General features: G+C 35.1%; 1 protein-coding gene across 2 annotated transcripts in view; it reads right to left on the reverse strand.

Moving 5' to 3' along the window:
* Nucleotides 1–254: 254 nt before the first annotated feature.
* Nucleotides 255–16,666, reverse strand: part of LOC113712682 (protein PIR-like) — a 30,480-nt gene continuing 14,068 nt past the window's right edge. Inside the window, exons 17-30 of one of the 2 annotated variants that reach the window (XM_072068332.1) lie at nucleotides 15,832–15,908; nucleotides 14,698–14,868; nucleotides 14,085–14,161; nucleotides 13,899–14,001; nucleotides 12,756–12,875; nucleotides 12,522–12,665; nucleotides 9,728–9,877; nucleotides 8,314–8,457; nucleotides 6,547–6,634; nucleotides 5,883–6,013; nucleotides 4,510–4,717; nucleotides 3,146–3,318; nucleotides 2,530–2,730; nucleotides 255–668 (exon numbers count right to left, since the gene is read on the reverse strand). In XM_072068332.1, coding sequence (XP_071924433.1) covers nucleotides 474–668; nucleotides 2,530–2,730; nucleotides 3,146–3,318; nucleotides 4,510–4,717; nucleotides 5,883–6,013; nucleotides 6,547–6,634; nucleotides 8,314–8,457; nucleotides 9,728–9,877; nucleotides 12,522–12,665; nucleotides 12,756–12,875; nucleotides 13,899–14,001; nucleotides 14,085–14,161; nucleotides 14,698–14,868; nucleotides 15,832–15,908 — 1,982 coding nt within the window. In that variant the 3' untranslated portion in view covers nucleotides 255–473. Of the gene's footprint in view, nucleotides 669–1,073; nucleotides 1,808–2,529; nucleotides 2,731–3,145; nucleotides 3,319–4,509; nucleotides 4,718–5,882; nucleotides 6,014–6,546; nucleotides 6,635–8,313; nucleotides 8,458–9,727; nucleotides 9,878–12,521; nucleotides 12,666–12,755; nucleotides 12,876–13,898; nucleotides 14,002–14,084; nucleotides 14,162–14,697; nucleotides 14,869–15,831; nucleotides 15,909–16,666 lie in introns of those variants that run through there. The other variant, XM_072068333.1, reaches the window with a different exon arrangement.

A 16,666-nucleotide genomic window follows, 5' to 3' on the forward strand; every position in this document is an offset into this window, starting at 1 on the left:
AACTAGCGGAGTAACCACGATCGTACAGTTTCGGAAGTTTAATTGGCAAATTGACGCAAAAAAGTTTCGTGGGGCAATCAAAAAATTCTTGAATGTTATTGACTGCTGATGCACTCTACCTCCTCCAGAAAGGAAGAAGGAAAACTACACGGCCAAGGTTAAGCAATGCCTCTCCGTTTTAGAATTGAGAATACGTAGATGCATTTTTTCAGACTTTTACTTCCATATTTTTGTCTTTAAGAACAAAGAAAACAAGAAGAAAAAAGCCATAAAAAATATTATCTTAGAACATGATCCATACAAGGCAATACATGTTTTATATTTTCCACAACAACAATGCAATCCTAAACTAATTACTTAAACTGCACTCATCCTTGGGAACCTAGGGTGGAGTTTGATCTAGTTCAGTTCAGAAGGGTCATATACATTAACTTGAAACAAGAGGAAATAATGTGACACTTTACCAAAGCATGTTAGGAACTTCTTTGTGGTAACGTTTCAAAAGCAGAAACAGTGTTCTCGAATTTAATGCGATGTAATGGTGCCCCACTTTGCTTGATAGCACAAGCCTGTTTATCTTCCAGTGGGCAGCGAGCCTTCAACATTGAAAAGACATGGCTATTCAAACGCCTTGCCTTCTTCATAGCCTCCAATAGGCCCTCCAACGCCTAGTTAAGACAGAATTTTGGTGAGTAAAGAAGAAATAATTTTTAAAAAAAAGGAAGTACGTGAATGGCCATTTTCAATCTAGAAAGTGAAATTAAGAGTAGACTGTATAAAAGGCTTCTGTATTTGCGTCAGGACTGAAAGTTATCATCATTTAAAATGGCGAAACCACGATCCTCACTGTAGCAGAAACGTTAAGTGCAAGAAATTAGCTGGCTCATGCGAAAGTATTGGTTCCTTAAAAACAGACTAGGCATATTAACCCATATAAAGATTAGTTGTGAACAGGGAGTCGTCCAAAATGTGAACCATCAGGTAAAACACACACACACACACACACACAGACACACACACACACACACACACACACATATATATATAATAGACCATCTAAATTAACATCGAAGTTGTAACACAAATAAAATTAACTTTGCATACAAGTATACTCCAGCTGTTGTACAGGGGTCCTAAATAGTAATCCAAGTTCTTAGTACAGACAACATTTATGAGAATAAGAGCATTAAGCTAATTCCACAGAATGGTTGAATTTTTTTACATTACAGCTGCTTCTATATCAAATTATCCATGGCTATTAGTGGCATTCTGTTCTATGACAATGTTAGTACTAAAAGTTTTTACAGTAATACTACAAATGCTCAAATATAGGCACATGAAGTCGTTTTCGGTAGTTTCAGATATGAGGATTCTAGGAGGTAAACTTGGATCCCTAAGATCCTAAGCCTTTATGGTGCTGAATTGATTAAGTACGTTATCAAGATTACTTCACCAAAAGAAGTCTTGGCATCCAACTCTTGCTGTCAATGTGACTGCTGCAAGTGCATCATATATGTTTGAATTCAATACAATTATGTTAATTGAGTTGCATCTCAAATATATTCCTGGAATAATGTTGCTTTTACTTTCTTGCTTTCTTCATCCAAAATCTTGACATTGCCCTTTTGTGCATTAATTCTTATTAGCTCTACAAAAATCCAAGTCCATCTTCTAAACAATTTCCTTTTTGGTGGTGCATCTGCTTTTGCCTGATCAATTTAAGTAATGCTTCAATAACATTGAGGAAATATCCAACTCCCTAAGGAGTTTTATCCAATGCATCCATTGTTGCAACTGATTTCTCCTTCTGTCCAAACAATTGACAGTTAAAAGGGCAAGTATACAGATAAAGTTCAGGAACATACATTTCTTTATGTTGTACAGCACAGAGGTTTCCATATGACTAGCTGACATTTTGTAGGACTGAGAGAATACAAAACATACGAGGTACTTCTGACAAGAAAATCAATGAAATATAACACTGAGAAACAGTGGCTGGGCTTGACTTGATATCTTTTGAACTACTTTTAAGTAAATCAATTCCTATATGTACTCCTCAAGGATAAACGCAACATAACTGTTTTAGCACAAACTTTGTTCTTTAGGAGTCTTCAGCCAGGTTTGATCCTTCTGAACGTCTAAGCTGTTCATTCTTCCCTCTTTGTAGATACTTATTTGATGGAGAGGTGTCCTAGTGGTTTAGAGGCATTTCATAATTTTAACAAATAAGTTTACCAAATTCATCTCCCAAACCTCTTGCCAACACAACTGTATATTTCTAAGCAAAATTAGCCTACAACAAAACCGTTGCTTTAGAATCAGTGTGGGAAATGAATGTCCTATTCAAAGAAGCTCGTAAGCTTATCCATCTAATGCAGCATACATAGAAAAACCAATCAAACTATCACCAATTTATATAAAACACAACAGAATATAAGGCAGAGGGAAAAAAATCACCAACATACCTAAATAATTGATCATTAGATTTATCAAACTTTTGAAATAAAAAGAGGATTAAAAGATGTATACCTGGACAGAATGAGCATTCTTGTGGGTTGGGGTGACTGCTTCCACCTCTGCCACGTTGAGGACTTGGTGGGAAAAATCAAAAAGCTCAAAATGTAATTGTTGGCCGAGTAAGTAGATGATAGTACAGCCACCCCAAGCAACTGAATCACCCAACATTTCTTGATTGTTTGGCTGCATCTGAACAGAATCCTCCAAGTATTCCTGTATAGATGAAAATAATCAATGATCAAATAAATATCTTGTAAAGGATAGTATACAAGAAAACAAGCGTGATCAATTATTTTGCTCTCAGAAGCTAAGGTGGAAAAAGAACAAGCAAACAAGACACTAATACTTTGAAAAAAGAACATATCAACTACAACTTTAGAATATCAAAGTTTCTCCATGGCACTCATAGAAAAAGAAAGTAAGTGCTATCAGTATTGCAACTAAGTATTTGGTCTGGGTAATATCTATAGTTCTACATATTGTTTTATCAGTGTACAGATTCGTAGAAGTATCATCCATTACCACAGCCAGTAAGCCTAGTACAGCAATGTTGAACTAATCCAAGACAAATGGACTATATTCATTTCTTCAACTGAAATATCATAATGGCATTTACAATTACACTTACAATTTGGAGGCCACTGAATAAACGATAGAAGTCCTTCGAAGTTGTAATGTCGACAAACCCCGTCTTTGGAGCTGCACTCCATTTGCTACAGTATTTATCTAGAGCTGCGCTTGTGAAAGCAAGTGCATATTCCAGAACACTTCCAGTATTTATATTGGCCTTGTACAAAAGATCTGTAACAAATCTCTCCAATAGTTATTTCCGAAGTGAGGAAATCCAAACTCAAATGACTAAACAAAAACATTGATATGGCATATTAGAAGCAATCCATGACGAAGCACATCCTAACAACTATGATCTATTTATATATACTAGTTCTGCCCTTAGGCAGGAAGCAAGGAGGAAATGTTGCAGGAAGGGGAATACAGCTGTGAGTGTATAATTGTTAATTGCTGTTAGACAACCAGCAGATAACAGCTGCTACTTTAAAGAAAACCAACAGTAGAAAGACCACCTAATTTTCTCAGCCAGCATCTTCCATACTGGGTGCAACATTCTGTATGGGACCTTACTCAAAAACACGGGCCAACTACGAAATCATCTCTATCTAAGACTGATATAATCCAGCAAGAAACTAATTCCACCATTAAGTACTTTAAAAATCATCATTTACCAAGGACTCAAAGTAGGAAACGAATTCCATTACTAAGTACTTTAAACATCATCATTTGATTCATATACCTAGGACTTAAAGTAACTAACAAAGAAAAAATTATAAGAAACTTAAAGAATTTAATGGCATTTAGACAAATGAAAAACGCTGAAATGCATGATAGCAAGGTATTCATGGAAATGCTTTCTGTGATTAAGAAAATTAAACAACGAGCACCAAATAAAATAATCAAATATATTACTGAAAGAATATTAATGCAAAGTGATATGTCTTCAGTCACTTCTAATCATTAAATTTCCATTAAATGTAACCTACATACAGCCTACTTTTGGTCTCTTTGCCGCAATCTAGATCAAAAAGAACTTGTAATCCTCTGCCCCTTCATTGTATTTATACGACACAGTGACATCATGTCTCAATCTCTTAACCTTTTTCCTTGTGAATTCAAATAATGGCTGTCCCACAACCTAAAACAGGAACCACGGATGCTCCAAAAAAACTTATATGATGCTGTAATGTTAGTCTGACTTAACTTTGACCAAAATCATTTATTATGGTATTATGCTAATAAGCTACATTGGCAGGGTAAGAGGAGATGATAGATAAATATGCAAGTAGTTCTCCACAAACACAGTAAGTTTGTTTGCCTTGAAGCAGGAATTTGCTGCTTAGAACTTTGCAGGTCTGCTGACTTTAAGTATGTTATAAAGTGACATTACAAGATGAAGATTGGAGGATGGAAATCATGTACCAGCAGCTTCTGCTTGTCTGGATATGGTTTGAAATGATTTTGGATTTAAGCAGCCAGGGTCTGACAAAACAGCAGCACTTGTTGATTTAAAGAGAGTGACAATAGGGCTTTCTCCTGCTTCCTCAGACTGCAAGATCTGTCCATCAGTACCAGGTATCAAGCCCAGCCAAGGGGCTGTCTGCATGAAATTGATAGTATCCACTTCCCTCTGTTGAACATGACAAACTAGAGAAGTTAGATGTATTCAATGTTTGTTTGATACCTCAATTTGGATTTCACATGCTTGATCATCAAATGAAATAGTAGAAGAAGCATAATTTGTGATTTGATAAAGAATTTGAGTAAGATAAGAGTGAATGAAGTAGCTAAATAATCTTAATGTTTATCAAATTGTTAAGAAGCAAATAAGCAAAATTAGGTGCACAGTGCACATAGCTCTTCGAGCATAATTTCCAAATATGTCCAGTATTCACTTTTTTATGGAGACAGGCATATTCTAGTCTGAATTCAGCTGTCCTGAAAAGGTAAAGGAGTAAAACTTCTGGTGTGAGCTATCCTTTCAATATTGATGAAGCTACGTGCAAACAGGTACTATGTGGATCCACATGTATGGTAAGGAGAAACTAGTGCACTAGCAATGCTATTCTATACTAAAATAGGGGATGGCAGGTTTATAGAAGACTACATACCTCTGACAGCGTTAGTACCAATTTTCAATAAAATAATCTTATGGTTTCTAATAAGACAGATCATTTGAATAATCTCAGTAACTTCAGAGCAGATGATGCGTTCTCTACAAGAGCTTCTAGTGCTTGGAAGTATCACCTGATCATATATTACTATCCAAGGGCAAGGATTAAAACTGCTCCTACTAAAGGTTGCACAAAACAAAGTGCAGAAGGCCAACTCTATGTTGGATCTGCAGTTTTGCAGTTTATGGATAATGTTTTTTCTTCAGCAAGATATCCTAATGGTGCAAAACATTTGAAAAGTATGATGGCTGAGAGACCTGGCCAACTTGTATCTCAAGCCCTCTATGAACCACTGATATGGAGTTGGTGCCATTTAGTTATCCATGAAGTAAAAAAAAAAAAGAACAGAATGGAAGGTAATGGAAAGAAGAGTTTGATGAATTCTACTCCTTATGGTGGCATATAACATTTTCCAGAAAATATGGTGACGAAAACCTCAAATGAAACATCAGAAGTCACATTACCAGAGAGAGGTTTTACTTCTGTTCCTAAAAATTTCACCAGTTTTAAGTGAATGACTCAACAGCCCAAAATCTGAATCTAAGAATCCAATACCTATTCCAAAAAAATTTCTTCATCTTGATTCACTTCCCAACATTATTGTACAACTTAAGAACTCACCAGAACAATGTCAAGAAGCCCCATCCAGTACAACACACTTCCAACCTCCTTGATTCCGTGAAAAACCTCTGCTTTGATTTCTGTCTTTGACTGCCAGCAGTTAAGATGTTCTTTAATGATCCTCATACAACCTAAGCAATATGACAAGAAGTATGACATTATGGTCCGCCTTGATTGATAGTAATTAGAAACTCAAATGTAAATTTGTCTGAAAGACAAAAAGAGGCAGCACAATGTTGTTCTCCTTCATACCACACAATTAAAACATGAAGATCCAATACCAGTCTTCCGTGCAACAAATCATCTCTAAGAACTAGAAAAATTCAGCTCAAAGTGTGGTTATATTGAATACCACCTAAGACCATATCTTAAGGAAACGTACTCGTAACTCTTTCCAAATTGAAGCTATTAGGGTAAGCCTTGGGTAGACACAAGAAACACAACTTATGATCTGCATCATAACTGAAGAGCTTTGAAGAAGCATAATCTCATAGATTCACATTCATTTTCTGACACCTAGAATATAGTCTGAACTTCTATTTTCAGCATTTAACTGCCCAGTAAAAACACCAGAGATATATGCAAAAGTAATGCCAAAACTTTAAGAAGAACATTCCTGATAAAGCAATTGTACTGTAAAAGTAAATTATCACACACAATATACCAGTCACACCACCATCAAAAGAAAGGAGTCCGATAGACTTGGGTAAAGCTTCTTGCAAACCTGTAACCATTGGCTCAAGCGACGTTATCTGAAATAAGATGAGATAAGCTTTAAAAGATAACAACATGTATCATGAAATAGTTCCATGTGTTACTGAAGATCCAAAAGCGAAGCATAAATGGATACACATGTTTAGGCTAGGTTGTTCATTTGAAGACAACAATGATTACAACGTATGCAACATCAATAGAAGACATGAAAAGTTGGATTGTACAGGTCTCTTGCAACAAGAATTGCAAGCAGAGCTAGTTGCAAAATCAAAACAAAAAGATCAATGATAAACAAGGAAAATGCTACATGGAAATTGAAACTCAAATAACCAGAAAAGAAGATAGGCAAAAGCTTCAAAAATTAAACGTAATTTGCAATTGAATTATACAAAATCAGCTAATAAATCCCAAACCCTAGAAAACCTGGAGATTCTGTATCCCAAACTATAGATCCCTTAAACCTAAACCTAAAATGATTCCTATACATCACACGCAAAACTACCATAACAGATTTATAAGAATCGCAAAGATATATATGTAAAACCAAACTTATTATCCTCCCTTTCCCTCAGTGGAGGTCAAATTCTTACAACTGTGCTGAACTAGATCTACATCACAGACTTGGAGACTGCCTAAAATAGATCTATATGCTTTTGATGTTCTCAAGGCATGTTTAAATGCACCTACATTATCTAATGACACAGTCAGTTTTTTCCTTAGGAAATTATGACCTCCATAGGTGCGCAACAGTTTGCAACTATTTGGGTTCCAGCTTATATATTCTATCAATTTGATCAACCAAAATGGGGTACTTTAAAATCCGACTCCTAATAAGAAGCCGAGCATCTGCAAGTTTTCTGATGCGTGTGCTTCTCCAAATTCTGATTTTTTCAGAATAAAAAACTTGGAATGCTTTGCAAAAAGTAATTTACATACAAATAAACCATCTAGCAACCAACTTATAGCAAGCCTTCAGCACCATGTGGAAAAGGGAGGACTGCACAATTTTTTATGTGACAATACATCAGCAAGTATCCTAAGCTATATAAAGGCCATAAAAAAATAAAAAATGCTTCTGATTTCCATAAGCACTTGCTCAGGTTCCTAAGATGCATTTTATCGAGAAAGAAACAGAAAAACTGAAGACTGCTACACCAGATATCATTTTCTTCTCAAACATGTTCAAAGCAAATCCACATTTGCATGATCTAGCCATCACTAAAGCAAGCAACAAAAGGACAATACACTGAGCTGTCAGACAAGGGGGATAACACTACAACAGGAATTACAATGCACTCCAAACTTGGGAAACTTTGGCACAGGCACTTATAGCTGGAAAGAGAAGTGCAGCTTTTAGGTTCTTCTGACTGGCATTTTGTGGAAGATACTCTGATAATTAGTAGATGGCTATTCAGTTGAGTTATCAAACTTACCATCTAACCAAGTAGCCAGAGTATAAGAACATAGAAAATTACATGTATTTCCAAAGTAAGATGCACAGGTAATGATGCACTAAATAATAACCAGGAAGTCGGAAAAAAAAAAAGAAAAAAAAGGAAGTTGAATTAAAGAGTTCCTGGCATACGCAGGAATGCAAAAAGCAACAAAAACAAGATGAACATAAAGAAAGATATAAATGCATCAGCAATCTGAAAAGCGTTAAATTTATCAACCACAAAAAGAACTATAATTTAGCTATCTGTCAGGTAACATGTACCTTATTTGATAAATGATCTAATAGAGCTCGGATAAGCCAAGGCAGTGACCTAGAACCCAGCAGCCTAACAATGGAGTACATGTGAGGTATCCCAAAAAATCCACTATGTAATCGAGCAAAACTCTGGTATGCTGAATTCAGATCCTACAAAAAGGGAAAAAAACAAGGACAAGTTGATAAATGTTTTTGAGAAGGTTTGGTTATCAAGTACTACTACTCAAACAAAAACAAGCAGTTGAAGACCAACAGCAAGAAAATGAGGTATGAAGAACTAATGAACAAAGCTTCTAGAGAAAGACAGCAACTTGCATAATCGTTGAATCCTATACTTTGGACATCATCTTCAATTAACTCTTTTCAATGTTTTCCCAGTACTGAAAAAATGACAAGGCATCCTATCTTTGTAGTGTTTTACCAGATTTCAGCACCTTAGTAGCAAATATAGCAAGCAAATTTTGTGACACTGAATTCAAAACTGAAGTTTCCAGTTTGACTTCATGTAAGTTTTAGGAGGAAGTGTAAAAATGGTGACATTCAAACACACAGCCAAAACAATGTAGAAAAGAAGAGGGTAACATCTGACCCCTCAACATATTTCTTAAACCATTCAGAGAGACTCACACACTCCAATAAGCTATTTATGATTTAGAAGGTACCAAATCCCAATATTAGAAGTTTTAATCATTATTGTAATCAAAGAAGGAAACATGTCAGGCATTCAATTTTTGTAAAGTGGAGCATATACTTGATCTTTCTGTTTCAGATATCTCCAACTTGTAGACATGAGGAAATAGGATAGTCTACCAACTAAAATAGAAAAATTACAAGAACCAATCCTACTTGAGCAACCATTTCCTACCATCCGTTAATTAGACTTATGTTACCCTTCACAGTCCATTCCTCCATTGGGCAGTCAGTTAGGGTTATCAAATATTTTCTCCATGGCTCCAACTCACCCACATTAATTAATTTTTCATGTACTTACCCAGCCAAACTTGTTATGGTAATATGTCAACAATAGTAATATCGAATAATGAAGTAAAACGTCCAAAGCCTAACTTTTCCCATTTTAAGCCTCTAACCAAATGTTTGTGCAAATCACAATGCAGACCATTATTAGCGCCATTTAAGCTCGACTTAGGAGACAAAAGCACGAGTAGGTTTTTGATTTGTTGGTATTTTAGCAAAAGAGCTATTACTAAAATCATATGAGATTAAAAAAAGGACAGGTACTTGGAAGAGGACATAGCAAGGAAAGCAAGCCACACAGCCATTTGCAGGTGTTTGACTCAAAGCAATTTATTTACCATGTGTAACCCATTGAAATATTTTCATAAAACAGAATGTTGACCTTGCAATAAAGCTAAACTGGATGAATCAACTTTGAACTATTGATTTAGTGATATTTTCTTACCTGAGTACCACAGTAGAAATTAGGCTTTGCATAGGGGACCGATGGCTTCTGAACAGGAACAAGAGGAACTCTTGATGATCGAACAAAACGCTGAGTTGTGTTGCATAGGATGAAGTTTGGCAGGAAGTCATTTTGCATCTCTGTCCATATCTGGAAATATATCCAAACTGTCGTAAGCAACTAAATTTGTTGAGAGAGAGAGAGAGAGAAACGAAAGGTACAGGCATTCCTGAAATCAAGAAAAGTTGTAAAAGTCCAGCAACATTCATTCTCAGTGTATACTTTAGATTAAACTTTTTTTTTTTGGCTTTACCATTGTGCATGAACTAGAATTGCTCAATCTTCTACTATGTGTTTAATACTATTTGACTCCAAGAAACTCCAATTTCGATCAATTTCGACCACTAGACACCATTTCCAAATCAAATCTCTTAGAATTTTAAATGAGGATAACTGTACATATCCTAACATGAAAGAAAACATACAAGGCCTTAACTATATGTGACTACATAGGCCATTTTCTTCTTCCAAAGCAAACTTCATGCTATATTTTCTTTTAGTACAAATCATGCCCTTAATTGGAGCCTTCAGAGTTTAACACATTCAATAGTTACTCGTTGTGTATAACAACAAAGAACTTCTGAAAAGTGCAAGGCAATTCGTACACCACAGTCAGCTGATGACTGAAATCAGGTTCACAAACTATACATCATTTTCATCATATCATGCAACCATGGACATGTGCAATCGGCTAAAACTTACAGGGCTTACCATGATTAATATTTCTCACTATACATTTTATACTAACATATAGAAGTCAAGTCATCATGGTTATGTGTCCTTAATTAAAAGAAATCAGCAAATGAACCATGAATCCACCATCGCTCTATGCTATGTACTTTAACAATCTATGAAGAAACTAAAATAAAAAGGTTGAACTTAGTGCAACTTCTTCTGAACTGTATGCCCTTTTCACTTGAAATGTTTACTTTACTGTGCTTAATATAAAGTTGCTCCACTTCACATGTCAATAGCCACAACCTATGTGCTATACTGGGATCTGCACTTAAGCACACACTTTACACTTTTGACTGCTATTCACCAGAGATTTAGCATAAGAAACAAATACAAGAAAAAAGAAAAATAAAACATTACAGATGCCAAATTTTGCTCACTCAAATGACTAATAATTCGAAAAAAAAAAAAACCTCTCCTCAATGTATGCTCTTCATAGCTTCGTTTATTCAGCAACAAAGAGATTTTGGTCTTTTAACTTTCCAAAAAAAAAAAAAGAAGAATTGGCAAAATGCGAGGTAAACAGAATCTGAAGTGATGGAGGGGACTAAACCTTCAGAATAATGGTATCTGAAGTGAGAGAAAATTGAGGACCAGGAGGTGATAGAGTCGTGCAAAACCATAATTGCTTATTTAAATGGGCAAGTAATAGTTTAGTTTATCAACCAACATTCACTATTGTGTTGTCACTATAAAAGTACGTACTTATCGTCAAAATTGCCCTATTACTTCTAGTAGAGAGAACAAATTCAAATATTTTTTTTCAAATTGAATCAAAGTCTTGAAAACAACTGATCATCAAATTCAATCAAATGACTTTATCTATTGCTCATTGACTCCTATATGTACTGTTTCTCTCCTTTCCAGTTTAACCATCATGAATTTCAGTACAGATGCCAATGATCATCAAATTGCCTTGAACAAAATATTCATCATTATGAGTTTAGACCATCAATTTGTGGTGCTTCCGAAAATCAATTAACACATGAACTAGCTTCAATAAATAAGCGAAAGAAAAATGTTAGTCACCCATTTCCTGTGCATTAGACTGGTCATTAGTCTACAGTCCTTGACAATTTGAAGAAAAATATAGGGTAAATTACTTATTACCCCCTGTGATTTTACATAATGCCAGATAACCCCCCCCCCAGGGTTTTAATAGCCACATAACCCACCCTGGTTTTATGTAAAGTGGAAAATGAACGGAATGCACAATCAGTTACGGTGTTTATACCAAACGCACTTTAAAAGTGCCTGTGATAAAATCTTAATATCCATGTAACCCCCTTCTGGTTTGTATAAATATCCACTTTAGCCCTCACGGTTTTTGCATTTATCCACGTAATCCCCTATGCTTTTATTTTTAGCATTTAAGTAAGGGCACTATTAGTATTTCAACTAACAACGTTACATAGGTTATTTTCTGTCGAGTTTCCACTTTACATAAAACCATTGGGGAGGAAGTGGAAATTTTGAAATGTTAGGGGGTCATGTGACAATAGGTGAAACCACAGGGGGGTTATACGTAATTTACCCAAAAATATATGGTCTCCCATTTAAATTAAGGTTTTTTACTATTTTAAACATTTTCTCCTTAACATTTTAAAAGAGTTGTTACAGGTTGAAACTGTTAGCTGAACAAAGTCTAAATTTTTTTTTTTGGCATTGTCCATCTATAAGTAGCATAATACCTCAAATAGCCACCATTTCCCATCAACATTAGCTACAAGACACACATAAGAATTTCCCTACCAGAAGCAGACCACTAACATACACAAATATAACACCTCATGGAGCTGTGCAGACTTCTTCTTTTTGTATTTAAAAACAGGTGTATCGATCAGTCATCTGAAGCTCCTTGAGTTGAAGCATGACCTATTAGCATTTATCCAATCCTCTCTGAAGAACTGGCTGGAATCCCAGATCTGAGTGTTTGTCCATGAAAGGAAGGGGGAGGGGGGGGCAACAGAAATTTTGCAACAGAAATAATAATTCTAACCTGAGAAGCAAGCCGACTGGAGTAGGAAACGAGGGACACATTCTCTTGCATTTCATTGAGCATAAGATTAAATGAATCTATTGTAAGATCTTTCGACAGTAATTCATGAGCAAGTTGTAAGGCGCTGAGAAGTTTTTCCAATTCCTGAAACCACAGTAACAAATCTGCGAAGATGAGCACCAAGATACTCAAGAACCAATATACTGGAGAAAATGGTACTCAAGGATTACTCACAACAATAGCACATAAATCCTGAGACTCAAAGCGGTCAAATAAAAATTCAATGTTGTCTCTGAATACTTTGTTCATTCTTGCAGCAATCAAGCTTCTCAGGTCAATTGTCCGTCCAAGCAACTGTATTCAATCACCGAAGGGAAAAAAAATCATACAAGACAGAATAAATGCATATGAACAACTGAAACTAATTCCAATCATAGTCAGTCTACCTACATGTGTACCAGTAAAATATGAAGCAGTACAGTAATATTTATGATACACTTGTTAACGAGTCATGACAAATTAATATGATCAAGGGGAAATAATGATCAAAATTCCCTCTTGAAGATAAATGAGACAACACTCCAAACATACAGCCACGAGTCTTATGAGTTTAGACCTCATCCATCAGCTATGAAAGCAATACATAACCAGCTATAGATCCTTCAGCTATGAAAGCTATGCTTCAAGGCTCATGAAATATCACCAAGTTTAAATCTTTTTCCTCCAAGAAAAGCCACCCTGCAGTGGCAGGACATTTGCCTAAAGCTTATCATTATATATATCAATTCTTTTACATTTCAGTCATCATACCATCATTAATTGAATAACCTCTTTGCCACATAGTTTATTAAATTATTACTAAAAATAGCCAGCTTAAACTTTGTTTTCTTTAGAAACCTGTTGCTTCTACCATTAAAACATCCCATTTTTTTCTGCAGAATGCAGTCAAGCTTTTTCCTGGACAACTAGGTATGAATGTAGCAAAGCATTTTTGTCTGTATCATTATTGTCGATATTCAAGAAATTGTTTATAGAAGGTCAAATGTAATTATTCTATTTTCTCATTTTGGACAGCAGAAGTAGATATAAACCTAAATTTTCACAATTTATGCTGTATGACATTCCAAGGCAGAAAATACTGCAGAAAAAGATGTCCAGCATATGACAATCCTGTAGGATAAGATCCCAAATGAATATATGCTTTGATTGAACCATCATAATCTCCAACTTAACAAACATCATGAGAAAATTTGGAGGAATTGAAACCAAGACTCATTCAATCACCAGGCACGTTTAGTAACAAATCAAAACAAAGCCTAAGCCATGGGATAACAGAAAAAAGAATTCTTTATTGGTATGACATCAAGATTTTCGCACCTTCACTCTAGTCATTTTCAGAAGCGCAGTATATCTCATTGGTTGGAGTGAAAACTTTTCACCAATATCCAGTGCAAAGAGGAAAGAAGGATCAAGTAATTCACTGCAGAATTTGACAACAGATGAGAGTTGTTTCACATAAAATAATTTCTGGTAGGCAAAAAACTTAAATGCAGAACTACATACCTAGCTGCCCAGCTCTTATAGTAAGTAAAAATAGAGTCACACAACTTTGAAACAAATATATCAAAGCAATTGTCCACCTGATGGAAAGAAAAAGATAATTATGCATGGTTTTCTGTGGTGGGAAAGTATTTCAGGAAGAAATCCCTCGTAAAAGTTAAGAAGCTAAAGAAACCCACTATAAGAATAAAAAATAAAAAGAAAAATAAAAAAGAAAAGACAAACAGTATTTATACTTCTAGAATATTAAATCCCAGGTATGACAGTCACAAATATTCAACATTGAGTTAATATTCTTGGTACTCACTAGTCATGAATCAATCTACAACACTGGCATGAGAGGTTCTCCGTTACAAAAATTCAAAGAGATAAATATGGGAAAAACTACTATTCATTGGACGAGTTGTGATAGCTATTACCACATTATTGACCTACTCATAAAGTTAACAGCAAAATTTCCTAGTTTCATGTCCTGATTATCTAATTAAATATTATACGATCCAGATTCCTCTAGCAAACTCAACTGAAGTGTTTATCAACTATAAACGCTTCATCTATCAACAGCTTCTTTTGTTTTAAGTTTCTGATGAGCAATCAGCACTAGTAAGTAAAATACCTCCGCTTCAATTTCATCATAGAGGAAACGCTGCTTGAGGACAACCAAAGCTTGATGGGCAGCATCATTATAGATGTCAAATGGCATTAAGATACTCTCAAGAAGACCCATGGTTTGAGACTCCATAACATGATCCACAAGCATCCAAGGAAGAGAGCATTCGATTGGAAACTGCAAGCAAAATACAAGTCCTTTAAACACAAGGAAACTACAATTGGAGATAGAAGAACCTCAATTAAGATGCAGGAGAAACCCTAAAGGATACGGCAGTTCCTATACTGTAAAAATTGGATGCTGAAATTTTGACAAGTTCACTATTTCATTTTCAGATCTGGAAGTTAGGCCTTGTTTGATAATCCAATTCAGCACTTAACTTAATAGATTCAGATCTTAACATATTCATACCGTTTGATAACCAAAAACTGAACATCTGAATTAATTAAGTGGCACTAAATTTTCTAGGCAAAACTTGACATTAAATTCCTGAGATGCAGCAGTACTATGCATGCAAGTTGATATCCATACTAAGTTAGACACCAAATCATCAAAAATTAATCTGAGAAAAGATTAAGAGCGAAAAGTACTTATTTTCAAAAAAACAAAAAAAAAAAAGAAAAAAGAAAAATGAGTTACTGCTGCAGATCAATCTGCATTACGAAGAGAGGAGCTAGTAAAATATATCTTAGAAATGTATTTAAATGTACATCTACCTGAATAACACGAGCTCCCAAAATTAAGTGATAAACTATTCACCACTGAATGTGATATGCACTCAAATGTATTAGATTTAATACTTAACAATTCAATAACTTAATGGATTCAGACTTCAGATTTCAGATTTCAGACGTCAATTTTATCAAACGCACCCTTAGTCTTATAAGTCTCAATGTTAAGTGACATTAAATTCTTGAGATGCAGCAGTCCTATGCATGCAATTTGATATCCATACTAAGTTAGACACCAAATTATCAAAAGTTAATCTAAGAAAAGATGAAGTAAGAGTGAAAAGTACTTATTTTAAAAAAAAAACAAAAAAAAAAAAAGAAAAATGAGTTACTGCAGCAGATCAATCTGCATTACGAAGAGAGGAGCTAGTAAAATATATCTTAGAAATGTATTTAGATGTTCATCTACCTGAATAACACGAGAAGATTCCACATAAAATTCCCTAAACCATAAGAAACCAAGATCTGTGATTGTGGCAACTGTTGCTGCATTAAGGAAAAGCTCACAGTTATTTAACTCGAAATCTACTAAGAAAGATAATTGCTATCAGCATTTCAAGTACTTGACTACTTACTGATATTTATTAAGATGTACATATACAGAAAGGTTAGAAGAATAGGAATGGACAAGTTAGCCAATGAACAGTATCACTGAGATTTAAGTGCTTCTCCAGCAAAGATTGATCATCATGCTATAGCAACACTGCTGTTTTTAAACACAGAATTGGACAAGCAAATTCAAACTAAGCATAAATATGCCTAGATACACCAGAAAGAGCAAAAAGATTCTAAGAATCCACATATTTTGAGAATTGAAAAATGCCAGAGTTAATAGAACAAAACACAATTACTTTTTGCATTATATGCCTTCCATACAAGTGTGTCATGCACTGGCCTCCAAACCCATATCAAGAAGAATAATTTTGAAATTTACATCACCTTGTAAAACAGAAAAGTAGAAATCATAGACATATGTATATACAAGGGAAAATTTGTGGGGGGGGGGGGGGGGGGGGGGGCAAACTTCTATTCCTAATTAAAACAGAGGAAGAACCTGTCCAATTTACAGCAGGGCACGTATACTCACTTTTAATAGAATGTACACTTCTTTTGTGTACATTAGTATCACATTATGTTATAGAAATGCCCTTGCAGTAAGCACCTTTCTAATGCAGCCTGTGCAGAAATATTTCCTACAGATGGTTTACATTCAAATAGACCATACTTGACCCATTGCTGCAAAG

This window comes from Coffea arabica, chromosome 10c (genome assembly GCF_036785885.1).
Source record: "Coffea arabica cultivar ET-39 chromosome 10c, Coffea Arabica ET-39 HiFi, whole genome shotgun sequence".
Taxonomy (NCBI): domain Eukaryota; kingdom Viridiplantae; phylum Streptophyta; class Magnoliopsida; order Gentianales; family Rubiaceae; genus Coffea; species Coffea arabica.